At 36.6% G+C, this 27,725-nt stretch overlaps 1 protein-coding gene across 1 annotated transcript in view; it reads left to right on the top strand.

The window, feature by feature from the left end:
• PLXDC2 (plexin domain containing 2) overlaps positions 1–27,725 on the top strand; it is a 351,096-nt gene that overhangs the window by 302,605 nt on the left and 20,766 nt on the right. The window contains exons 10-13 of the mRNA XM_080917571.1: positions 5,443–5,509; positions 10,543–10,690; positions 11,988–12,026; positions 24,790–24,950. Coding sequence (XP_080773697.1) covers positions 5,443–5,509; positions 10,543–10,690; positions 11,988–12,026; positions 24,790–24,950 — 415 coding nt within the window. The remainder of the gene's footprint in view (positions 1–5,442; positions 5,510–10,542; positions 10,691–11,987; positions 12,027–24,789; positions 24,951–27,725) is intronic.

Here is a 27,725-nt window from a genome sequence, read left to right as displayed (position 1 = left end):
AAAAGTAGCTTTATTTCTGAAACCATTTTTAAGTCAGATCAACAAGAAGTGTGAAGAGGTTTATCTTTTGATCTCTTGATTTGAGAGATGCTGCAAGCAAGAAAACACTGTGTTCCAGGCTGCCTTGGTAGTAGAGCTCTTTGGGCATGGCTCAGAAGACCCATTTAAACTAATACCGCATTAATACAGAGTGAAAGGGGCAAGGATTTGAAATGTGGCCTCCTAACTCCTCTGAATAAGACAGCAATAAATGTAAAATGACCTAGAAGTATAAATACAGAGAACAGCTGCTTAAGGGTCATTAAAAGGAATATTTAAAGAATATTTTCAAAACTGAGTACTTTCTATTTTCAAATAATAAAGAAAGATTGGGTTCATTTGCAAGAGCAACTTTGATTTCTCTCACAAAAACCTATGATGCTAATTCCCCCATGTGATAATGTTTTTATTCTATGAACTATGTACTATATAAAGTGTGCAGTCCACATTCATGTGATTAATAGGATAAATTCTTCATTTTTTTATCAATTTTTTCCGTGATAAATTTTCTCTTCTATGCACAGTTGTCCGCTACACTGCTTGCCTGGCATGTAGATATCAGCTCAGGTGTTAAGAACACTGGTTTCTAAATCACTATCACGTATCATCAGCCTTGTGCTTCTTATGACTATTTCATGACCCCATTTTTATTTATCGATGAGTAAATAAACTCAGAAAAGAAAAAGTATCTAAATTGCAATTGGATGTGAAGAACTATCCTGGGATATTTGTTGCATAAAGCCATATGTAATTAATAGGATAGTGCATAATTTTAAATAAGCAGGAAAGTACATTTCAAATGTTTAAAATATAAAACATACTGGAGGTGATAAATATATTAATTAATTTAACTGAATCATCCTATATTATGTCACTTCATTCTAAATATGTATATATATAATACATGGCATATAATAATATAGATAGACAGACAGATAGACAGACAAACAGGTAAAACTGAATGCCTGCTCTATGGCAAACATTTGGAATATCTTAGGTTTTGATACTAAGTAATACCTTAGTAGTGGACATGCTGAAAAACTGTCAACTGAAGAATAACATATTTTAATTTTCACAGTTCAATAGAACCTTTTTTTAAGTACAGAAAATTTCCATATGGAGAAATGACTCAGTAGTTAAAATTCTTGCTGACTTGGGCAGGACCAAAGTTCTGTTCCCAGCATCTAAGTCAGCAAGCTCAGAATCCCTTATAACTTCTGCTCCAGGTCTAACTCTAGAGAGATTTGACACCATGACCTCCATGGGCACACACACACAAACACACAATCTGTTTTTTAAATGAAAACATGCCTAAGAACAAAGTTCTAATTTAAGCGCCTCATTTTAATCAGGTTTTCTCAGAAGCCTTGTTGGAGAAACTCAAACACAGCCAGTTATAACAGATTCTTACACATGGTAATCAGGGCAAGAAGGAGGGTTTGCTGATGGTGCTCATGGGAGACAGATGTCTCTCTGAGCAGAGAGAAAGCTTTCATGTGGATTTAGTAATTGGGTGCTGTAGACGTCTGCATTATGATGAAAACTAGCGATAGCCACCAAAGACAAGCAGCTTGCTTCTGTTGGACATGATGAGCTAGCATAAGGATGGGCTGTACTTGGGTGATTGTACCAGTTGGCTTGGGTCCAGGTCATAACCTATAGGGAAGCAGTTGTTTCTGAATGTTAGTGCTGTAAGAATCAATAAAGAAGATGCTCATCCACAGGAAAAAGCACTGAGCTCCATTTCATTCTCATTTCATTAGCTGGCCACACAGACTAAAACTGTTAAAATACTGGCAAATAAAGATGCTAAAGCATGCCAGAATCATGTTGAGTGAGTGTGTTGAGGAGTTAAAAAAACATCTCAGGGGAAACAGAAACATATTCCCCAAATTTGCTTGTTTTTAATTTTCACAATGTTTACAAATAATGCAAATTTATGTATCCCACATGCCCTTTTGATATTTTAAATCATTTGTTTAGATTAGTGAATTAAAATTATACTTTTATAATATACTTCACTTTTACTCATTTTTCATGTAGATTCATGTCTCTGTGTGGATATGTATCTGGTATGTGCGGGTACATTTGCGTGGTTTTACATACAGGGAAGGAGAGGCTACAGGCTAATGCTGAAAGTCTTCTTTAACCATTCTTTTACTTTTGAAACATGACCTAATATATTCAGCTGGACTAGGTAGTCACCAGGCTTCAGAGATTGGTTTTAGTATCTCACTAATAGTTTTTAACATGGCCATGTAGCAAACCAACAATATAAAATGAATTCCAGCTTGTCGTGGTGCAATAGAACATTTTAAAAGAAGAAAACAAAAATGTTGATAAGACAAAGTCTAACTTGTACCCTTTATTTACATCGTGTTTTCTCCAACTGCTCATAGACCGGTATAATTTAGTCTCCCCTTGACAGGACACTGTTCTCTATCAGCGCTGGGTCCCTCAGTGCAGGTTCTCATGAGTGACTGGAAAGCCCTTACCCCTGGGTCATCTCCTAGCCCCAGCGGTGCCCATTTTCAAAGCAAATCTTTCTTGTTTTGGTATTCTCCGTCCTTCATGCCCTCCACAAACCACAGAAAACATTACTAGGAAATGAATGGTGAATAAATAAACAAGTGAGTTCCTTAATTGACTTCATGTAGAACTTAATTTCACACAAAGTAACTCCAGGATTATTTAATAAATCAAGGAACGTGTGTGTTCTATGGTTTCCCTGGTAATTTTAACAAATGTCGAGACTAACTTTTCTAAGATACTACTCAATAATACAGTTTTGAGATTTAGCACTGTTTTATTGTAAAAGTTGGCATATCTTAGTGATGCATTTAAGCTAGAGGACGTGAAACAAACTATAGTTTAAAATTACCAGTTCTATTTAACTCAATTGACTCCTCCAAATTTTTGCAAAAAAAAAAAGAGTTGGTATATTCACACCTATCAAATTTATCAACAACTCTTTAATACTTAGACTTGAAAGATGGAAGGAAGAGACAACATTCATTTCACCAGACCAGACATCTCCCTAACGACATATCATGGTATCATTGACCAACAGAGATAGCTAAAGTCACCTATAGATTTCCAGTATCGAGATGCCTAAATTCACATGGATATTACACCATTGAGCTTGTTCAATGTACGTGGTTGGGATAAGAGATCCAGGCTATTATAAATCAGTCTTTCAATGGGTCAGTCTGCAGGGAATGATATAGTCTGTATTGTTGACAAGAAGGTTGTTTTCACATTCCACTTGAACTATATCATGCTCTTTCAGACAGAGCTTTGTCTCTGGTGAGGGTTCTTAGAAAAAAAAAAAAAAACCTTCAAGTGAACTCATTGCAAAACAAATAAAGAAAAAGGAAGCTGCAAATTAAAAACATAAGTACTATGAGAAATATTAAATAAGATTGGATGACATATTTGCTTTGTTAAATAAATTCCTGTTAGATTAAAATATACCACCACATTCTTAACTGTAAATATATTTTCAATTATTTAAATTATGGGAAAGAATAAATATTCTTAATACCAATTTACTGTCCAAACTAATTTGAATTTCTATGCAAAAATGATAATATAAGATATATACATTAGCTATAACTTGTACAAGATTCTGACTAAAATTTAAAATTAACTCTGTCAAATTTAGCCATTAAGTTATAAGTGAATGGGTCTGTGTAGATAACTTGGTGGGTCAGAATATAATCTTATAGGTCTGAGGTAAAGTCCCCCAAAATGTTGACAAAAGCTGTAACCCTAATTGGAGATATAGTTTACTGAGGTTTAATGGCCACCAGACTAGTTACAGGTTGGGTGTTAACCTTTGTTTGGAGTGATAGCACAGGACATTTAATTTGCTCCTCTTACCCCTGTGTTCCCAGGCTCCCACAAGCACATATGGGTGTATGCCACATATATATTACACACACAGAGAAGAGAGAGAGAGGGGAGGGGGAGAGAGGAGGGCGGGGAGAATAAATTGTTTAAACAGTGAAAGTAAATCAACTGTTAACATAAAAAAGAAAAGGCAAAGAATAAAACGTTGGTCACAGCAATAACAAAACTTTGTCAGGACATGCTCCGGTTGATCATGAAGATAAGTGTGATGCAAAAAAATATATAAAATAGACAGAAAAATATTCCAGATGAAAGAAAGACTATGACCAAGATCTTACAGACCAGTACTTGCCAAGTGAGACGATTTGGACATGGTTTAATCATATATCACTGAGAATCCCCCAAAGGCTGCTCAAACTCACTGGAGGAACTCACATGGCTCAGAAAGTTGTTATGCTCAAAGTTGCCATTTATTGTAGGGAAAATGAATTAAAAGAGGGATTGGAATAAATTCATAGGACATAGCCCAGCAGACCTGTGAGACCAGACACTAGCTACCAGCTGCCCCCCACCCCTTTTTTTGGCAGCAATGTGATATCAACCAAAAAGCTCACAGTGCTCTGAGGTCTAGGATTCTCATTGAGGATCAGTCCTACAGGAATGGAATATTCCTGACAATGACCTTCTTTGTAACCCAAGTTCCTGCTCTTTGGAAGTCAACCCATTCAAAATGGATCAGGAATCTCTACTGGAATAAACTCTGCTGTCCACAATAAGTCATGTTTTCAGCGTAGTCTATCCTGTACAGCCCAAAAGTTCATACTTCTATCTAGAAGGTTATTGCAGGACTTAAATCACTGGTCCTGAACCTGTGGGTTGTGACCCCTTTGAGGGACAAATGACTCATTCACAGGGTCGTGTATCAAATATCTTCCATATCGTACATTTCCCTTATGATTCCTATCAGTAGCAAGTTTCAGTTATGAAGTAGCAACAAAAATAATGTTTGGTTAGTGTTTCACAACATAAAGAACTTTATTAAAGGGTCACAGAAAGCTGAGGACTACTGGTTTGAAGATTATCCCCTGGAAAATTCTTTGCAAAAATTTCAAAACCCCTGAGTTTACTGTGCAATCAAGAGTTTATAAGATAGGAATATATAAATGAGAAAACAGGAAATCTTTTTAAAATTGTAACTACAAATAATTTGTATGCTTTTATTTTAGTGGTTAATTATGAAAATGAGGGAAAAATCATCATTTTTTCAGTAATTTGTTTGTTTGGCGTGGAGTTACGGCAGCGTTCTGAAGTGTGTTTAACCTCAGAGGAGTGGTGCATTGCTGTTCGAGATCTTGACTGTGGAACCATGAATAAGCGATGTCACCCTCTCTCTGGTCCACTGTACCTCCAGTGCTTAGTTCATCAGAAGGAAGTTGGTGTTGCTCTGCACTGGAAGATCTGGGAACTATTAGTTGGCCAATATTTTCTTTCTGTTACTCTCTTTACATGGTATACATCCTCTCGTCAACTACGATGGGGTCTTCTTTGAAGATGCTCCAGTGGATTTGATCGCCATCGGCAGGATTGGGTAGATAGTGGATGTCCAGAAGAGGTACAGGTATGTTCTTTTGTAAATCACTGGGACCAATTTGATATAACATGTGACATTATAACATAATTACAATGGTATCTAATTTAGTTATTTTTTAAAATAAATTAAGAGGCTGAAATTGAATACTTAATGGGTGCCAAACATGCACCTCAAGATTTTTATAAGTCATCTAACCTCACATGTATTTTCACAAACCTCCTACTAACCTACTGTATCCTTAGCTGTTCCTAAGGTAGCACCGTGGCATGATTAGACTCACTAAGTGAGAAAATTTCTGTCACTGTTAATTATCATTAAATTTGATACTTTAAAAAACAAGTAAGGAGCTTTTGAGTAAGGTGACTGAGGGATTAGGAATTCATAGCACTCTGGAAGGTTGAGCCTGGATCTCTGCACACACCGGGTAGCAGGGATCAGCCACTTGCATGTATTACCTCTGTTTATTCTTACTCATTCTCTGATGGAAAGAAGTAGGGATGAGGGGATGTGGAGCTGGAGTGTGCATGCAAGATCACAGCATTACACACCTGGCTAGGGAACAGAGATCTGGGATTTGAGCTTGTATGTACAAAAGACAGTTTTACTAATTATTTGCTCTGTTTGCCATTAAAGTGCTCACTGCTCCCCCTTTTTATCTTAAATAGTAAAATAATGCTATGAGGGCAAGATTGATTGCAATGAACTGGGGTACTCTACTGAGAAGTGGCATAAAATATGGTAATCCAATTACTAGTTTTACATGAAAAAGCAATTCTAACCTGTTTCTAGTTTTCCTGACCTTTACTGCTCATCTTTTCAGTATCACCTAAGCTTTACACTGTTTATTAACTTTTCCCTTATTAGACGTGAGTAGCAGTATGAACATACGGGCACCACAGGAATGTATGCTATGCCAACTGTGACCAGAAGAGGGCATCAGATCCTTCTCTCAGGAGATGAAGTTACAGAGGGTAGTTAGCTACCTGGTGTGGGTGTAGAGACCCAATCTAAAGCTTTCTTTGAGAGGTTAGGTGACTCATAAAAATCTTGAGAAATGCCACTTTGAGAACATTTTGAGGGTAAGAATTGGACCTCAGAATTATATCAGTTGCCTTCAGTCAAATTCCAGTATCTCTAAATAAAATTTAAGATAAATAAATAAGGAAGAACATTTATGAAAGTCACCATGGAGTATATGTGCAATCCTAGCATACAAGAGAATTATGAATTTGAAGCTACCATGAGTTGCATGGTGAAACTGTCAAAAATCTAGCCAATTAGCCAATATTGTTGAACTTTTAAGTTTAATATTAATACAAGAGATGTAACCCAATTTTTACATTGACTCAGGAACAGAGTATTTTATAGGAATCATCTATATTAATTATCTGACACACTTCTGAGAGAGAGAGAGAGAGAGAGAGAGAGAGAGAGAGAGAGAGAGAGAGTACAATGATGAGCCCATAATCGTGCTTTCAGATTCTTGTATTTCTCATTTTTTTAATCAGTATTTCTATTACTGCAGTGAAACTCAAGGACCAAAAAACAAGCTGGGGAAGAAAGGGCTTATTAGGCATATACTTCCATATACTGTTCATCAATAAAGGAAGTCAGGACAGGAACTCAAACAGGGCAGAAGCATGAAAGCAGGACTGATGAAGAAACCATAGAGGGCTGCTGCTTACTGGCTTCCTTCCCATGGCTTTTTCAGCCTGCTTTCTTATAGAACCCAGGACTACCATCCCAGGGTGGCACCACCCACAATGGAACCTCCTCCATCTCTCCCAATTATAAAAGTGTGTTACAGCTGCATCTTATGGAGGCGTTTTCCCATAATGTTCCCTCCTTTCAGACAACTCTATTTTGTGTGTCAAGTTGACATAGACCAGCCAGCAAACTATTTTCATCGCAGTTTTCTCAAAAGACACTTGAAACGAATGTTCATAACTGTGTGAAAGTCCAGACTATGATCCAGACATTTTAGTTTTCTTACTCCAGAATATTCTCCCTGTTAATTATACAGAAGGCAGAGAAAATGTCTCCCAAGTACATTGGCAGATAATTCACTGCTCTGCAGACCATGATAACATAAAGGAAGGTCAGAATCTAATGTATTCTGTAATAATCCATGTTTCCTGTTGTTTGTAATTAAATTATTCACATCACTAGCTTTGTGGTAAGCAATCCTTTCGCAGCAGGTATGTAAACAAGTTCATCAGCTCTGGTCCATTTTCCCTGCAGAAGGTGAGGGTTCATTGTTTTCTCAGGTAGAGGATGTTGAGCTTCAGAAATGAAGAAACCACAGGCACAGAAATGAACCCAGATGCATGGGAAGACAAGTGCTTTTCTGTGATGCATCAAGTCTGAGAAGTTGTGTTCTTAAATGGGGAAAACATACAACAGGGGCAAACATACTCTTAGTCATTGATAGTTCTAGAGCTTAAAGTTCACAGTGTAAATTACATACACTCACTTTCATGTTGTACTTCAGAATTAAAGTAGTATTATTTAAAAATTACATGTTTTTTTAAATACAAACATAAATCTAAAATATTTTCTTAGTTCTCACTTCCATAAAACCAACTAACTCTTCTACCGCCATTAGCACCACCATCACATGGGTCCCCACAGTGTTAGCCACTGGATGAGCCTAACTGACCGACAACTCTGGCCTAGGCTATCCTGGTAGCTACATATTGGCCTCTGTTACACAACCTACACTCATTGTGATATTTCCAGCACAACATGTAGCTATTCTATCTCTGACTAATAAATGCAAACACTATATATGATGAATATATATTATGTATATTATATATATAATATATGATTCATTATATATTATATATATATATACCTTTCTGAACCAAGTGAGCTGGTAACTTGTGCATATCGAATACACTTCACAATGTACATTGCAGCAGCTTGTTAGGTTTATAGCCCTGTGTTTTGTGTAAAGTTGTAAGTTGTTTTTGGTGTGCATGTGTGTGTGTGTGTGTGTGTGTGTGTGTGTGTGTGTGTGTGATTTACCAGCATGTTTTGCTACTGTGAATTGTCTTGAACAAGGCAGAAAAGGACATTGAATCCTCTAGAATTGGAATTACAGATGGTTGTGAGTAACTATGGAGACACATGGAAATACTGATAGGAAATTCCAAGTTTGACTGGGTAAGACTGTCATTAAATGGGAAAGCTGAGTGTCTGGGATGACAAAGTTGCATTGAATCCCTTGTAAGCTTGAACATGACTGACTGAATGAAAAAATAAAACAGGGCAATGTTATGATGTGTTGTGGAGCACACAGATCATGGAGTGTAAGATTATGCACGTTTGCTTGTTAGCAGTAAAACGTCATCAGAGAATTGCAAATATTTAATGTTAACAAGCAAACATTTTACCTGAAGGACAAGTTCAAAACATCTAAGGAAGGTGGTTGAGCTCAGCATAGTCGGAGAGTTATACATAATGACTAGTAGCTGTCCTCTGGAGTAAAAGGAAGAAAGCAGGGATGTGTTCATGTGGAAACAAGTATTATGATTTATAAAGAAACCCTGATGATGGCTTCTTTCATCAAGGAAATGAAAGGCAAGCCAACAGCAAAGCAAGGAGAACCACAGTAGTACTGTGATTATTAAGAAAAATGAAGGAGAACCACAGTAGTACTGTGATTATTAAGAAAAATGAAGGAAATGGTACCATGGCCTTTGAACACAAGGGTGTCCATTACAGAATTGTTTTCAGGCACCATTGATATGCTAAATGAGAAAGCAGATTAATCTATAAGTTTCCATCTGGGGATGAATGTTCTGTCTGACCTGCCTTTAGAGTAGGCAAGATTAAGAAAGATCTTTTACATTGTGCAGAATTGGGAACTTTCCAAAAAGGGGGCTTAAAATATGATGATGTAACGAGGTACTTGGAGGCACTGAAAACTTAGATGAAGGTGATGACGACAGGGGATTAAAGTGGCACAATTTTTGTGCTTTCAGTGGAGAGATGTGTTCAGAGAAAAGATGTTCAAATAGAATGAAGTATGACAAGTGAGCTTTGAGAGCGGTTGTAGAGATTTCCATCTGAAGATCCGGGTTGTGGATGATAATGAGGGCATAGTCAGAGCTAACATGATCATTGGGTCTTTGGAGCTGAGAAAGAACAGCAACATGAGAAAGAATAATCCTATAGTCTATCTGAATATTAAAAAAATAACATTCCAGTGGCTCTTCATTCACTGGTGAAAAGATTCTTCATCCTCCACTAAAGACAAGATTGTCAATTCCGGATACTTCTTAAATCTATTGTCAGGGCTGCCCATGTTCAGAGTAGCCACTGTTACCAGAGCATTGGATTCTTAGAAGCAAAAGTAGGTTGTTGGCAACATCAACCTCTAACTAGAGAATTTGGAATTTTTACTAATGAAAATTATGGAAAATATTTTTGTAGGATATAAATTTTTTAAAAAGATCTGTTTTTTCTTGATGTCTTTTGTATAGTACGGATAGAATTAGTCTGTATCTGAGTAAGGGCTTTATCTGTGTGGTTTTGAATATTTCATGAAAAAAAACAAAATTTCAAATTTTTGTGTAAGTAACCTAAAGTAGATGAATTTGGAGGTCATAAAAGACCCAGGAGCAATTAGTCAATACTGAACTTATAGGACTGTCCATTTGAGGTAAAGAGAATAGGCTCTTTTTTCATGCATCCAAATAGGTGTTAAACCTTTTTTATAGAAACATACCTTTCTTCTAACTCTCATTTTACCTTTTGACATAACATCTTGTGTAGCTATAGCAAATAAACAAAGAAAACATAAAAAAATACAAGGTTAAACAGGTTAAGATGATTCCAAATAGCTAAAGAAGTGTTTCATTCCCTCTCTTTCTCTCTCCTATCTTAAAAACTATGTAAATTAGCAAAATCTATAAATACTTTAGCACAAGAACAATTTCATGTACATATCAATTAAAGATGTTTTTGTAATTTAAAGTCCAGATTCTTTGATGTATCTCTCAAAAACATAAATGGTTCAGGCTGCTGATTTTCACTACTGTGTCTCCTACTAGTCCAAAGAGAAGATGTGTGAGAACATAGAACCTGGGGAGACATCTAAAACTACCACAACTTCACACACAACCACCATGCAATTCAGGGTCCTGACCACCACCAGGAGAGCTGTGACATCGCAGATGCCTACCAGCCTGCCTACAGAAGGTACCCAAGAGATTGTTTGCTTGTTTTTATAGGAAAGAAAATGTTAATGGATAATTTCTGTTTCCTGGATGAATAGAATGATGTTTGACCAATTAACTTTCTTAAGGGTTTTTTTCAGATTCAGAATTGAATGATAAGAAAACATCCGCTGGAATTCATTACATATATCGATCCTCTTCTTAAGCCTTAGTGGTTATCTATGATCTGGCTTTTTGTTCTCCCTGGAAAAAAAAAAGCCATAGGCTTCTTTTCACCTGAGTAAACCTAGAAATAATCAAACTGAATCCTTGATACAGAATTTAAAAGTATAAATATAAAATGACATTATGAAATTCTGAACAATAAATAATTTTATTCATATATTGTTATATAGTAGTATTTTCTGAGTACAAACAACAATAAGACTGTGAATATCACAAAATTGTCCTTGAAAGGTATCTCTTATTGTAGAGAAGAAAAAGATACTTAAATGTAGATGCCTAGGTAAAACTCGTGTGTGAAGGAAATAGAATCATCAATATTTTATGACTTGCTATATGATATTAGTAAGAAGTAGGGAGAGATGTGATATTTGTTTAGGGGAGAAATTTTTTTCATATCTTATTGTCAAAATCCTTGCTCTCTCTCGAACAAGAAGATAAATTTGAGCTCTTAATTGAATTTAAATGGATATTAAAAATGGAAAACAATAAAGACAGATGGAGGGTGAATGTCAAATGCATTATGTTTCTCTTAAAAATAACACATAGTTAAATTTAAATTATTTTGAAATATTATTCTATGGAGTGTGGAAAAAAAGCATTTCAACTGAGACTCCAACTTTCACAGGGAATTATACTCTGTTTATCCACTCAGAACAAGGTCGTTTTATAAATCTTTTTTTTTTTCATATTTTTGCTGACCTAATTTTTTTAAGATTAATATTTTAACTGCTGATAAGCACTAAGTGTTCCTGTTAATTTTTAATGTTTTCAGCCTTGATTTCAAGTAAATAAAATCCTATTTTAAGCTGTTTTAAAAACTTAAAGTTATATTGTATGTTATATTAGTTTTTATCATTCTTACATGATTGAGTCTCAGAGATGTCACTAGAATCTTAGCCTGAAGAATTTCTTAAAGAAATTCTATTACTACATCATGTAAAGTTAAATCTCGCTCTCTCATTAAACTAGGAACTACTCTCTGTAAAATAAAAAGCCAGTGTTTGAGTTCAAGCAGTTAATCCAGTTACCCAGTGTGAGATTCATGCACCTTTAAGCCCCTTTCCTTTTATAATCATATTTAACTTTTCTTTCAGACGACACGAAGATAGCACTGCATCTCAAAGACAGCGGAGGTAGGAGTCATACCTTTATTTTTGTCCACACTTGTAGACATTAATTCATTGCATTCATTTTAACATAACAAAAGGGCATGTGGGATTGCAAAGACAGAATGAGGTTAGATTTCATTCCTGTTAGTGTTTAACATGCAAAGAATTCAGTGGGTTGAGTTAAAAAATGAAATAAAATCCTAATCCTTGTGTTTGTCTACATAAGTACATGACCTCAGCCACCAGCTCAATCATCCACAGGCATGGCTAGGATTTGTTGCCCTTTTCTTATTAGGTCAGTGTGTGTATAGTTATCTGCACAGCTTTGGAAACTAGGCTCGAGAGGGTTTTGTTTGTTTCATACTAAACTGTATGGTTGGCTGTTTTGCACATAGAATTAAAAAGTAGAACAGTTAGTATGAAAATATATTGTGCTAGGTCTTTTCTAGGTTCTATGATATAAAGAACAGAATTTAAATATTCAAAATATGTCTTATCCGTACAATGATTTTCTAAGAGTACTTAAAAATATCTATATTGGTACTTGAAATTTTTAAGAGGGTTTTTTTAACTAAACAGTACCATGAAAATATTATGTTTTTTTAAATAGTTAATTTTTATTAAACTGTATTAGCTCATGGGTATGCGAAATATTTAAAAAAAACATACTTTTTTTTATAAGAAATGCTTTTTAGGTTCAAGCAAAAGTTGTTACTTAATAGTGTGTCTTTAACAGACATGAGAGTATCTTGACACTGATCTATGCATTGGTTACTTCTATATAGCCTCATATGATTTATTATCTGAAACTAACTCAATGGGCTAAAAGTAATAAGATCAAAAGCTGAAGATCAGCCTCAGACAAGTAAAAATTGGTCTCAGAAATAACAACAACAGAAAGTAACAGAGAGTGGAGGGGGATATAGGTACTGATCTCAGAGACTATAGATCAGAAGAGTTCTACCTCTTAAGAATGACTGAAATGTATTTATTAGCAGGCATGGCCATTAAAGGCCTTTTCTGACATTTGAATAGGTCATCTTTAAATGGCATCTGTTACCTAAGTAGAAACATAAATGTCTCCAGAATGCAAACAAGAGACAGTTATATCCATGACAGAAGAGAGGTGTGTTAGTTAATTTAAGGGACATGATTTTTAATTGAGACAAAGTTTTCAACCAGAATTCAACTCAATTTAACAAACTTAACTATGTTTTCTACTATGCCAAAATTGTGAAAATTAGTTTAATCTCCAAAAACTTGAGCAGATTTCAGTATTTTAAAGTTGTCATCAGATCTATCAAAGCATCTGAAATTGCATTCTTAAAGGGTTTTCCATTAGATTGAGGGGATTTTGCTATCTAAAAATGTCTGACCATAATTTTTTTAATTAATAAATGTATTCACTTTACATCATAATCACATGGGCTTCCTCTCCAGTACCCCCTTCAGAGAGCCCCTTCCACTACCATCCAATCCTTTTCTTCTGAAAAGGCGGTGGGGGTGGGGGGACCCCTGGGTATCAACCTAACCTAGCCATATCAAATTACTGCAGGATTAGGCACATCTTCTTCCACTGAAGTCAGACAAGGCAGCCCACAGGTAGGGAACAGAGTTAGGGACAACCCTTACTTCAGTTAATAAGAGACACCCATGAAGACCAAACTGTATATCTGCTCATATTTTTGGGGTGGCCTAGATACAGACAATGTATGCTCTTTGGTTGGTGGTTCAGCCTCTGAGAGTCCCCAAGGATCTGGGTTAGTTGACTTTGTTGGCTTTTGTGCAGTCTTTCGTCACTCAAGGTCCTTAATCTTCTTCCCAGCTCTTCCAAAAGATTCCCTGAGATCTGTTCAATGTGTGGGTGTGGTTCTCTGCATATTTTTTGGTCAGTTGCTGGGTAGAACCTCTCAGAAGACAACTGTCTTCTTATGCTCAGCATCTGCAAGCATAACAGAATATCATTAATAGTGTCAGGGATTGGTTGGGCATTTTTAGTTATTTTAACATTTAAACTCTCAGCCCTGTACATAAGCCTGATGTACAAGGCTAGAAATTCACTAAACTACAATCCCCAAAAGTTGACTTTTCTGACTCAGAGTGTGATGTCTGAACTAAGAGATGATGAGATCACTGCATTGGTGCATGTTGATTAAGCTAATTCAGGAGCAAATGTCTCAGAAGTGAATGGTGTGAAAATCCAATGGAGATGGGCTTTGGTACTCCTAAGGAAGGGTTGGCTCACTCTCATCCATTTGTGTTCTCTTCCCTTGTTCTGAGCTTAACCGGAAGATATATTGTCTGAAGATAAATATTAGAGCTCTATTCTAACTTTCACAAAACTGCTTCTCAGTGCCCTCCACCCACTTATTTGTTTATTTGTTTGTTTGTTTAACCTGTTGTGGCAGATCAAGTGTATACTGTCACATATATCCTTCAGTCACATACATAAATCATCAAGACAACGTGTCTTTCTCTGTGTTTGTGTTGCCTTGTGTTCTCATCTACTTCCTTTGTATAGATCATAGTCTCAGAAGTAAAGGGAAACTGTTATTTCTTTTTGACAGGCTATTGAATATCTATCACCTTCTGTTTGGAACACTGTAAAATATCTTGGCATTTTGTTTTATCTCTGGCTTTGTATGGCTACTTTTCATGCTGGCCCTAATTCTATTCTCAGCACACATCTAGTATAACAGTGAAGACTTCTTATGCTTTGAAAGTTTGCAAAGTGCCCTGGGATTAAAGAGTTCTCTCCTCAATTCTTTAGAGTTACAGTTCTCATCTTTCTTTATAATGAGCTCAGGTGGTTGTTTGCTAATTTTATTATTCTGGTTGACATAAAGATTCTAATCTGGAACTGACCCAAACCAATTAAATTTTAACCTCTGGGCTTAGGTCCCAGGAGTCAATATTGTTACTGATTCCAGTGGCAAGTGCTTTGGTGAACACCTTCATCAAAAATATAAAACATCAGAAGCTTGGGTTAGGGAATCTTGTTCAAATACCTACATTTTAGCAGGGATTTAGAAGCAGAGAGCTGTAGCCTAAGCTAATCAGGAGGATGAGACAGAAAGGATCACATACCAAGGCATGCCTAGGGTACAGAGGAAGTTCAAGTCCAGCCTGGAAAACCTAGTGGTAACTTGTATGGAAATAACAGGTAGAAAGAAGACCAAGGTTGTAGATAAGGGAGATAATCCTTGTCAGGAAAACATATGAACAGTTCAATCCAGTACGATCAGTCAAATTCTGATACTCTGGTTCAGATTGCTTCAGCGATGCCACCGTGTTTCTAACAAACTCTGGACTAATGACATTGCCCCCTCTTCTCAAAAATTACGTGCTTATTGTGAGTTGAAAGGGGGCTCCACTTCTTCATGTCCAGTCCTTAGAATAAGAACGGCACACACATCAGTCTCTATATTAAAACTATCCTGAAACATTAGCTGTTGGCAAAGAGCAATTGGCTCCATTTTCATATGAAGAATGCATCTCACTTCTTCAACACTAAGGGACCTTTCACTTCATTTCTTTGTACCTGTAACTCCTCTGAATCGAGTGTGTGAGAATTAGCCCATCTCAGATGTCTTAAATATTGATTTTTTTTTTTTAGTATGCATGGATATTCTTTCCGTTTTGTTGAACCAAATGAAGTTGCTGCTATACAATCAGTTTTACCTTAAAAGTTGTAATTTCATTGTTCTACCTAATAGCTTGAATAATTGTTCTCCAGCATAAGAAAAGGGAAAAGCAAAACCCTCATAGTGTAATGTCCGTTTACCTTCTCTGTTGATGTGTAGATAAGATTTGTAGTTAGAATTTCTGCTGCTAGTAGAACATAAAATAAAATAATATTGTAGAGCCTCTGGGAAGAGGTACATGTGACCTTCAAGGCACTGGAAATATATTTTCCATTAACTTATCGGAAATGCCCTACCATGTTTATCTGATCAATAACTACTTTCCCAAAAAGGGAGTCCTGTCTAAATCTCCTTCTAGAAAACCTAAGCAAACATCAGACCTCAGTACTGTTTAGATGCATCAGAGATTCAGAATTCAACTCTGAGACATTCAAATTACTAAACTAGCATCTCCACATCTTTGTTTCTGTTTCTGTTTCTTTGTTTGTTTTGAGGTTCAAAGGTTCTTAAGTTTAAGCATAAAGTGTAGGCTAGTGAATCTGAGTTATAACCTCTGATGACTTGATTTTATTTTGATCCTACTAGAGCTAAACAGCCGGAACTAAGGTTCAGCTTGTGGCTCCCAGGTCTTTTCCTGTGTGCTGCATTCCAGCTACTGGTCTAGACTGGATCCTTCTTTAGGCGTGTGGGTGCAGAACAAGCGCATATGTGACTGACCTTCACACTTCTTAAAATCTCTATCCCAATGCTCATTGCTCAGGTTCCATTTGGTTCTGTGGGATCTTTTGTGTTTCTATGCGGTACTTATGAACTTTTCTCTTTCTGTGAAAGTGGACTTGAAATTTTTGTTGGGATTATATTATATTTGTTGGATTCCTGGTTGGTAATATGGATATTTTTACAATTTATTTTATCCAGTCTATAAAGTGCAAGGTCTTCTATTTTCTGTTGTCTACCTCCATTTCCTCCTTTCATGTTCTGAAGTGTGAATTCTTCAGCTCTTTCTCTTTATAGCCTAAAGGTTATCTTGATGTCCTGTTTTTTGGGGGGGTTTTGTTTTGTTTTTTGTTTTATTTTGTTTTTAGGGATGGAGTGATTATTGTCCATGGGATTCTGTCCCTGGTTTCTTTGTTAGTTATTTGTCATTGGTTTACAAGAAGGTTACTGATTTTTATGTGTTAATTTTTTACCATACCACTTTGCTAAAAGCATTTGTCAATTATAGTAATTTTCTGGTGGACTCTATCTAGTCTTTTATGTATATATGCATATAATCTGAAAATACAAGGAGAATTATACAGACTGATCAGGGTGTACTTATGTATTTAGTAATTTCATCTATCTGTCTATCTATTTACATTAATGAAAAGAAATCCATGAATTGGAATGAGAACTGAGAGCTCTATGAGAGAATTTGAATGTGTAAAAGAGACATGTAAATGATATATTCATAATCTCAGAAACATTAGGATATAATTTAAAAGAAGAAATACATTAACTTCATCAGGTCTGTATCTCTTCTCTCTCTGTCTGTCACTATACTGCTCTGGGTAAGAACCCGAGTGCTATATTGAAAAGCAGACTGGGCTGTGGCCATCCAGGTCTAGTGCCTGATGAAATGCTTCGAGTTTTTATACATTAGGCACAGCCTCATTTATAGACTTGTTTTATACAACTTTCACGGAGGAATGATTCCTTGCTTCTTAGTCTTTCTGGAGCGTTCACCGTAATTTCTTTATTTATTTAACTTTTGCTTTTAAAATATCATTTGATCTTTTACATTTGCACTCCTGATTTATTCCCCTCCCTGTCCACACTCCCTCTAACTGTTACCATACCATACTTCCTCCCCCAGGGCCCTTCCTCCCCCAACCCATCTCCATGAGGATGTCTCCACAACCTCTCCCCACCCCACCAGACCTCCACACTCTCTGCGGCCTCCAGTCTCTGGAGTGTTAGGTGCATGTTCTGACTGAACCCACACTCGAGAGTCCTCGGCTGTGTATGTGCTGAGGGCCTCCTATCAGCTGATGTATGATGTCTTCTTGGTGGTCCAGCGTCTGAGAGATCTCAGGGGTCCAGGTTAATTGAAACTGCTCGTCCTCTTATGAGGTCACCCTCCTTCTCAGCTTCTTTCACCTTTTCCCTAATACAACCACAGGAGTCAGCAGTTGGTCCATTGGTTGAGTACAAATATCTGAATCTGACTTTTTTAGTTGTTGGTCTTTCAGAGGGCAGTCATGTTTTGTCTCTTTTTGCGTGCGGTCCATAGCCTCAGTAATGGTGTCAAGGCTTGGGGCCTCCCGTGAGCTGGATCCCACTTTGGTCTTGTCATGGACCTCGTTTTCCTCAGGCTCCTCTCCATTTCCATCCCTACAGGTTTTTCAGACAGAAAGAATTATAGGTCAGAGTGTTGACTTGGGATGGCAACCCCATCTCTCACTCGATGTCCTGTGGTTCTACTGGTGTTGGTTTCTACAAGTTCCCTCTCCCCATTGTAGATCATTTCATCTAAGTTCCTTTCCTTTGAGTTCTGAAGTATCTCACCTCCTAGGTCTCTAGTACATTCGGGAGTGTCCCCCAAACCTTCTACTTCCTGAGGTTGCCTGAAGATAATTAGATATAGAAAACTAACATTAGGAAATAATTAATCCATAAGGCTAAAGGCAATGCTAAAAGTCAATATTTAAAAGTTAGTAGGTGATGACAAAGAGTAGCACATAACAAAAGATCGAAAAATCTAAGCAGATGTGCACAAAGTCTCATCTGTGGCCCTATAGTAGCTGTGAATATCATCAGTCCATTCACATGTGCTTCCGCACACTCAGAGTAAAGGCTGCACTAACTCAGTAAGTCCGTATGCACATGGCTGCCCCAACTCTTTCTTTTGATAAAAATCTAGCATTTCTTATTACATGGTTTCATGGATATTTTACTTATATTCATTTTCAAAGATAAGAAATAAAACATTATTATTTTTATACTAGGATTTTCATACTTTAACTTCTCTTAATTTAGAACATTTCAAATGCAACCATGAATGGAATGTCACTAGGAAAGATCAGTAGTAAAGACTAGAAAACATAGTCAAGACCCACTGTCTTACAAGTGTTATTCTCACCACACACACACACACACACACACACACACACACACACACACACACATCTCTGTGTGTATACACTTGTCTATTTTTTTATAGAACTTACTAAATCTCATGAATGGAATATCACTATATGCAGCATAGCAATGTCAGGTATTCTTTGGTATACTTCATAAATTATTTTTAGGTCATCCTCAGTCTTGAAAACCTTGTTGCTAACAAAATAGCTTCCTAAGTAAAAGATTTTGATATACAAGCCTTGTAGCCTGAGTTCTGTCTCTAGAACCCACCACATAATGGTATAAAAACGAGACCGGATCCCAATTTGTAAGGTTGAACTCTAATCAGCACATGTCTCACACATACAGACCCATGTTCACATGTACCCCCTTATCCAATGGGCTTGCACACATATGAACATACACATATACCATACACATTTTAAAATATTAATAGACTAAGACACACCTAGAAAATTGAAACCCCATGTTAAGAACCTGAAAGCTGAGTTAAGAAAAATTACAAGATGCATAAATCATCAGGGGAAAACTGAATTCAGACAAGGTCATGATCGTAAGTATAAAAAGTAAAAACAGAGGCTGTAAACTAACATGCTATAAAACCAAATTAATCACAAGGGAAACTTCCAAAAGAGAATCAATTTAGTTAAAATGTTTTTCATGTGACTTTTCTATTACTTACTTTAGTATATAAATGGATTAAATTATATTCCACAACGAAAGCTGTGTGCATATGTGTTTTTAATAAAAATGTAGAATTTTGATATTTAAGGCATTTTTAGTTCAATTCCATTCCAAAGAAAGACCATTTTGGCAATGTTTATATAAGATTTATGGATTTGGGCTAATTTGTACAGGACTTTGCCCAGTCCACCAGGCCTTCAATCCCCAAAAGATATTAATAAGGTATGGAATTTATAGGGTGAAGTATTTCACGTCTAGGCCAGAGGAAAAGTTAGTTCTAAAGAGAATACAATTTCAGACAAGAAATTTTACTTTATTCTCGAGCTTTGAGGATTTGTGAGATTTGAGGATAGTCACTAGTCTCTTTAGTAGTGCATCAAAATATTTTATTATTTTTGAGATTTCAATTGCTAAATATACAATATCATTATCATGTACACATAAATTCTAAGAAAAGCATATTAAAGAAACAAGACACAGTTTTAATATCAACTACTCTTCTTTGAAAAAATGTGATACTTTTGTCCTCTTTCATTGCCATCTTTTTTCATCTCCTTGTTTCTTATGATTTTCCTCCTATCAGCTCACTTAGTCAAGAGTGTTATCTGGAGTAAACAAATCAATTCCCATAAAGTCTTGACTGTTTTCTACATTTAGAACTCTGTGTGTTCACTGTATGGTAATGAAATCTCAGGCAGCGATAACAAATGGCTTTGACAGATGTGACAATTGTTGATCCTCTGTGTCTGAATATTGATTAGGAGGCTATGAACTCCTAGAAAGCCACAAGTCCTCCACGGATCATTCAGAGCACCAGATGAGAATGTGTCCCTTTGATATTATTGATTTTCTATGCCCCATTTATGTTTGAAATCCTGTCTTAAACAGTATAAAATGCTTTCCTGTGGAGGCTTTTAATGTATGTCTAGTATTCACTCCTTTGGACTAGAGATCCCATTTGTGTTGTCTTGCTGCTTTTTGTCATTAATTCCTTTTAGTTTGGTACTCAATAAAAATCTAAAGGCAAGACCAAATATTTTAATTGTCTGGTGTATAATATTGTATTCTTAGTGGATTGGTTTGCTTTTCTTTGGGGCATGAATTTTTTTTAACGCCTATGGTATTACCAAGAAAAGCATAAGAATTTTGATCTCATGACCAGATTCCTTGCGACAATTCTTAATCATTCTACTTTAAAGATTCTAATAAGCAGCAGAAGAAGACTATACCTTAGGTATGTGCAGAGTTTTCTTTGGCATGCTCCTTTCTGTCAATTTAATAGATCAGTGGTGATTTTACAAAGTTGACATTTTGGTTTCTTGTCTTTTTTGAGGTGGTATTTATTTCTGTTTGTTTGAAGGTCTTCCCTTTAGGTGTATGAATTAACATCCAATGAAAGATGTTACCAAGGACTTCATTTTGCTTTGTTTACATTTTGGTCATTGAGATGCTCATAATTTTGATGACGCCTGCATGTTGTCTACATATAACCATGGTCATATCCTATTGTATTGTTGGAGAAGTAATGAAAATTCAAAACCAAATAGAGAACTTAAAATCTAAACGTATCAATGCAGATAGATGTTCTGGTTCAACAACCTTTAATACCTCAATATCATCTTGGTTTCTATGGAAACCTAAAGTCTTTCAAAAGCAGTAGGAATAAAGGAGCTTTTTACAATATTTGTAGAATGACAAGAGAAGAAAAGTATTAGTTAAATTACATGGGGGTAGAGGAATAATGTTCTCAAAATAAAACATAAAACAAACAAACAGAAAAGACCATATGCCTTTTCTCTCACACCATGCATGATCACTAGGAATTGTTCTAAAATTATCACTAATGTGTTTTGTAATATTTTGGAATTAAGTGTGACATTTCTTCTTAAATTGATTGTTCTCATGACAACACATGATTGGATACATCAGAGTCATATGACATTCACAAGCCCATAACTATCTGTCTACGGTTCAACCATGTTTGAAAAATGTCAAGATGGCATATTTTGTTACCATCATTATCTGAAATATTATGAAACAATTATTTAACTAGCAACAAATCAGACTTTAAATAAAGAACACTAGTCATCACAGGAGATCGAAACATCTCATAAAACAATGTAAATGGATTTTTTAGAGGGTGGTAGCAAACTTAAAACTATTTTTCAAACATGGCTGAGTAAGGATGGTGAGCGCCTAAAGACACAGTCTAAATAAAGTTTACAACATTAAATATGCAAATTTGGCTTTGTTTTATATTCTAAAAATTGGAAATTTGGGTCCTGCAATTTAATAGTAGTTTTAGCTTTGATTTGCCTCTTACCGAATAAAGCATGTGCTCTGACCTCTTCCTCCTGGACAGGAAAGCTGCTGGCCTCTCCAGCAGTTCCGACCTGTGGTCTACTTAGGAAACAATGGACTGAGATCAGCTCAGTGCTTCTATTCACCTTCCATGTCTGGATACATCAGACACATGAGATTGAAATATGGTGCTGTGTTTATGAGGATGTAGACCCCACAGTGATACAATATAACAAACACTGGCTGGCGGGTGGATCAGTAGAAAGAGAGATAGAGTATCAGACAGAGAATGAATGGAGGCAGAAATGGGGGAATGGCAAGATGGAGAAATTCAGAAAAGTACAAGAACAAGGTAGAGAGGATGGTAGGGAGAAATGGAATTATACATAGGGTTCATAAAAATGTTACAGATTTTGTATACGACTCAAGTATCCAATTTTACTAAAATTGTCTCAGAGTAACATTTTAAATCAGTCCTGTTTTCTTACAAAATCAATGCATCATAATCTTGGAAAATAATGTTAGTCTATAAGATGTAGTAATAAGTGACTACATGGTAAAGAAGCCAAATGTCTAGTTTTTATGGTGGCTTGAATCTGTCACTACAACTTCCCTCAACCAGCTTCACATGAAAAATAAAGTATTAATATTACAACTTAGCATTAAATAAGTGCTTACTGCATGCCATGTGCCTGAGAACTTCGTCTGTAGATATTGAGCTCTTCTAGGAACCCTATGGAGTAACTGTGTCATTGACATCATAGTATGGTCTGGGCAACTGAGGACAAGGAAGATGAGGTCACTTGCTTTTCAGTGGCTGTCACCTGCTTTCAAAGTCCTTCATTATCCCTTCACCTTTCATCCTCTGTCACTCATCTTGCTGTTTCCCTAAACTTGAGAAGGTGCTTCAGATTGCCAACACTGGCCTGAGCCCCAGGAGAGGCACAGCCAACACCCTTGTTAAAGGCATGAAGCTAAGTCTTCAACTGTCTTGTAAATTATTTTTCCTTTACTGGAAATTACCGGGTTTCTTTTTTTCCAGAATGATATACCAGACTCACGATGTCACATGAAAAGAGAAAGGCTTAGAGCTCAGTGTTAGCTGAGAAAATGATGACCAGAGGGAGGTTTATAGCCTGTCTGCCCTATTGGAGCCCAGCTCTAATTTAGTAATTCTGCAGCTTCAGCACGTCTCTTAATTTCCCGCTGCCTCTGTTAAAAGCAGGAATGACAATGTCTACCTCTTAGAGTCACTGATTGGACACATGCAAAATGACAAACATGCATCTGTATATTGCAACTTTATTTACATTTCTTGATGTTTGCTCTTTACATTCCTTGTTATTTGCTCCTAAATTCATGTAATGGGAGAAAACCCTCTAGAATTTCAAGTACTTGTACTTAGAGAAGAATCACTGAATACAGAGGGTCAAGCACGGTACAACTGACAGTAGTGGAAAGATAAACAGATATCTAAGATTGGGCTCCGATGACGGGAGTTAGGGAATGTGAAGTGTTGTGTAAGGGTTATTTGCCTTCCCAAGAATTCTGTAAGTTTGCATAGACCACTCATCCTATTAGAAAACCATGTCTGTATTTTACTAACAAATTCTTAAAGTTCCAAACACACAAAAAACCTGGGTGCTTACCAATTCATCTACTAAAATATTATTTTACAGCAAACACTGAAAGAGTAAGAATAACACAGAGAATATGTGAATGAAGATTGTGGACCACTGTGCAAGAATATCTGCCCTATTGAGAATTAACTAATGACTCATAAAATACCAGTCACATTACACAGTAGCATGTAGTTACCTGTATGGTACTCATAATTGAAGATGAGCTCTAAATGACTGAGCAGTCGTCAAAAATAACAGGATCTTAGAACACTTGAGAGATTATTTTCTGCAGTTGATTGACTTTGGGTTGGATAGTCATTACACTGGAAATTAAGTTTCTCCCTTTCCTAACTCTTAAAATTGGTATTCTGGTGGCATGTACCTTATTAGGATTTACAGAAAATGATACCACGCAGTAGCACATGCAACTTTCCATGTGCTTTCATTCTCCCTTTAGGAAACGATAAACTTTTTGAGGGTCCCTTTGCCTCCACCTTTATGCTTCTAAACGTCTTTCCAGTTTAAACCTGATTTTGAGAATTGTACTTGGAGTTTCATGAACAACCTTTCTGAAAATTCCTGAATTGCCAACTGAAAAAAAAAGAAAATCTTTGTAAATTACATACATATAATTTACATCTATCTAAAATTACATACAAAATAAAAAATAGGGGTTTTTGAAAAGTAGTCCTTTCGGACAATAACAGTGTAAGTTTGATGAGAAAGACAGAAGAATACAGAGAGAGACATACAGCAATAGTTAATGTATGTATAAATAGAATCTGAAATATGTTTTAAACTTTTGAAACTCCTAAGTTAATAGTCAAAGGGCTCAATCAATACTTTGAGATCCCTATTCCTCATGTATAAAGGTAAGCAGGTACTTGTAGCCTCCGCATGGCCAGCCAATCTAGCCAAATAGAATGATTCAGTTACTGCCAGAGATCCTGTCTCCAAAACCAAGGTTAAGATCAATTGAAGAATTCACCCAGCATTGATCTGTCATCTACAACTACATATACACACATGCATGCATGCAGACAAACACACACACACACACAGACACACACAGACACACACACACAGACACACACACACACACACACACACACACACACACACACACACACTCCAAAAGGCTGTTAGCTGTGTTTATTAAACTAGAAATTGAGATTCTAGTACAGGGGCTGAAGATTAACCACATTAACAACATTAAATTTATCTTACCATAAATATTATGGGATTTCTGTTGTTTAAACCACCTCAGCTATTAGCTGTGTGGGAACACACAAGCCTGAGCTGACATAATAATGATTTAGTGTTACTGTCTTACATATGTGAATTTTGCACAAAGGAGATTTTGATTGTAAGGGTACACATCTGAAGGAGCCTGACAGTCGGGATCTTTTTCAGCCTCCACAGATGACAGTGCAGCTGAGAAGAAAGGCGGAACCCTCCATGCGGGCCTCATTGTTGGAATCCTCATCTTGGTCCTCATTATAGCAGCGGCCATTCTGGTGACAGTTTATATGTATCACCATCCAACATCAGCAGCCAGCATCTTCTTTATTGAGGTAAGTGTCAAATTCAGTCGTAAGAGCCATGCTGGTGGATGGGCTGTGTGAGCTAGCAACCACCACCTGATTTAATACTTGGCACATGATTTCTCGGTCTGAGGCTCGATGATCTAACACTCACTGCACCCTTGAGCATCCATCCTGATAGATGACTTTCAGATGATGAGGTCAGACCTCTTATCTCTGAAGCTCTGGAGCAAATGAGCTATCTTCCCTTTAGAGACCTAAGAGAGAATAAAAAACATGTTTTCCAGTGCTCTTATACAAAATATAGTAACCAGCTGTTCTCTCAGTCCTAGAAGAAAACCCAGCTTACCCTGGAGATGGAGGACTTGACTTAATAAATTATCAATTGAAATTTGGTTATGTATATAATACAATAAAGGAGGTCTGTTCTCAGAAAGCTCATAAAAGATACTGAAAATGCAACTTCCACTGCAAAATGAGATATAAAAATGAGATAATATGTGGTGCTGCCGTTTTTGTATAACATGTATATAGCTACTTGTTTCTGTATAAATGCAAACCCATTTATTCACAGTAAGGATCATTTGATTTGGTTCTGTCCTATGTAGAATGTAGATTTAGCTCCAGAAAGAACATGGAGTATGAACAGGGGCCATGGCCAAGAGTGAGGGTCTAGAAGGCTAGTGTAAGGAACCTCAAAACCACTAGATACAATTGACCTAACCAGTCCTCCTTTTTAGCCCAGGAGGGTTTCCTATGTCCCTCATAATTGCAGCTTTCAAGGTAGGATTTTTGTAAGAGCATTCCTCTTCCAACACCAGACAACACCGAAGTATTAGAGTGGCAAACGGACTCTGCCCTTGCAGATTTTCAGACACATAAGAATTGAGTTCACCGCACAATATGTGGGAAGACAGTTCAGAATCCTGTTCACTTGTTGAGTGAGAGATTATAGTGCTTTCATAAGAACAAAGTGAGAATTACTATTGACTCCTATAACTGGGCTGGGTATAGATGAATTAGATAATTACATCAAAGTCATAAGTGGCTCTCTTTTATCTGTAGAAGAAAGAGTGGTCTCCATATGTGGCAGGGCAAGGCATTTGCAACCCAGATTTTATCTATTATTTCCATCTTTCTCTCATGGCTTTCCAGCTTGGCGTGGGAATTACCATCATATTTCACTGTTACCTTCTCCAGATGCACTCTGAACGCCCCATATTCTACCCCTGTAAGAATTACTCCTTCTATTTCTTTCATCAGCACAGCTGTCTCCATCCACCTCCGTTCTCAGATTCAGGTGGTCAGCATCCTTCACTGGCATCTGCCCTGTGCATGCATCTCCCCCAAACAACATGTGGACCTGGTACTTTTTCTTTCACCCATATTTCTCTTTGACATTTATCTTTCTGTTTTGCATTAGTGCACAATCTGTGCATGATTACTCTACCCTGGAAGACTCATAAATTTCTTAAGATCTAGGTTAAGGAACCCAAGACTCTTTCAAAGAACAGGCATGTTATCAGTATTTTCTGTAAGAGAAATAGAAAATTTCCAACTTGGAGTAAAATTTCATTTGAGGCAAACTCCAACATGGCATGCTCATTTCAGCCCATAGTTGTGGGAAGTGCATCTGGCTTTGCATTTAGTTGAGAAGCTGGTAAGTTGCTTTAATGTGTCTGCTTTTTCTGGAAGAATGTGGACCTCTTCCCCCAAGGTTATGAATGCATTCCTTAAAGAGCTGACATGTGACAGGCAGCAAGTCTCAGCTGACCAGCCAGGCATCAGGCTGCCGCCACTGCCTGAAGCCAACACTTGTATGAAGCTTTTAGTACACTGCAGTTTATTTTCTGACATTCTGATAAAAGAGGATGCTAGGAATTAACTGATGTCGGGGGAGTAGCAGCATGGTGCCTGGCGTGGCTGTGCTGGGTGTATTTGAAATAAACTCATAGCAAAGCTTGTATGGTAGCAAAATGAGACTATAAAATGCAGGCATAGACTTTGTTTGTAGTTTGCCTTTTCTTGGCAAATGCCCAGAGCCTATAATCCTGACTGTGTATGCAGTGTTTCTATAGCCACATATACTTATAGACTATTAAGGGAAATTTATGTTCAATTTAAATCTGTACCTTCATGCCAGAGGAAAAAGACTAAGGATTAAGAGGGTAGAATGACTTGCCCAACAGCAACCATAGTTTCAGCAAAAGGTCACTTTTCCACATAGAATGGAAGGTGAATCTGTCTGCAAGTTCAATGCCTATTCCAGTTTTCTTCCTCATGAAAATGAATTTAGATTTTTTTTCTCACAGAAAACAAAGTTAGCTAAAATATAGACCGTGTACATAACTGAAACCCAAGCTCTTATTAATTACATACAATAGTAGATTTTCTATCACTTTTAAGAAACTTTGTTGTTATTTACATACTGAGTGTGTGTGGTAGGTGCTAGGAACTGAACTAGGGTCCTCTGAAAGAGCAACAAGTGCCCTTTATCTTAGTGACATGTCCTCATCCCCAATACTAAATTTTTATACCATAAGATTAATCAAATGTTTCTTAGATACAACACTAAAAGTTCAAATGGGGGGGAAGCAAAACTAATTTTGTTAAATTGACAAACAACTTGAGCACAACATAGGTTAACAATAGCAAATTAGAAAAAAATCAAGAAAATTAAAAAACAAATTCATTTATGTGTGACAATGGAAATAAAACTAAATTATATAGAGAATTTTCACAATAATAAAAATTTAATTAAAATTATGAAAATTACTTTAATAGCTATTTCTCTAATAAACACAA

Source organism: Micromys minutus (assembly GCF_963924665.1).
Source record: "Micromys minutus genome assembly, chromosome: 6".
Classification (NCBI taxonomy): Eukaryota; Metazoa; Chordata; class Mammalia; order Rodentia; family Muridae; genus Micromys; species Micromys minutus.
Note: the sequence above shows the minus strand (reverse complement) of the source record. Positions and strands in the feature narration are given on the sequence as shown.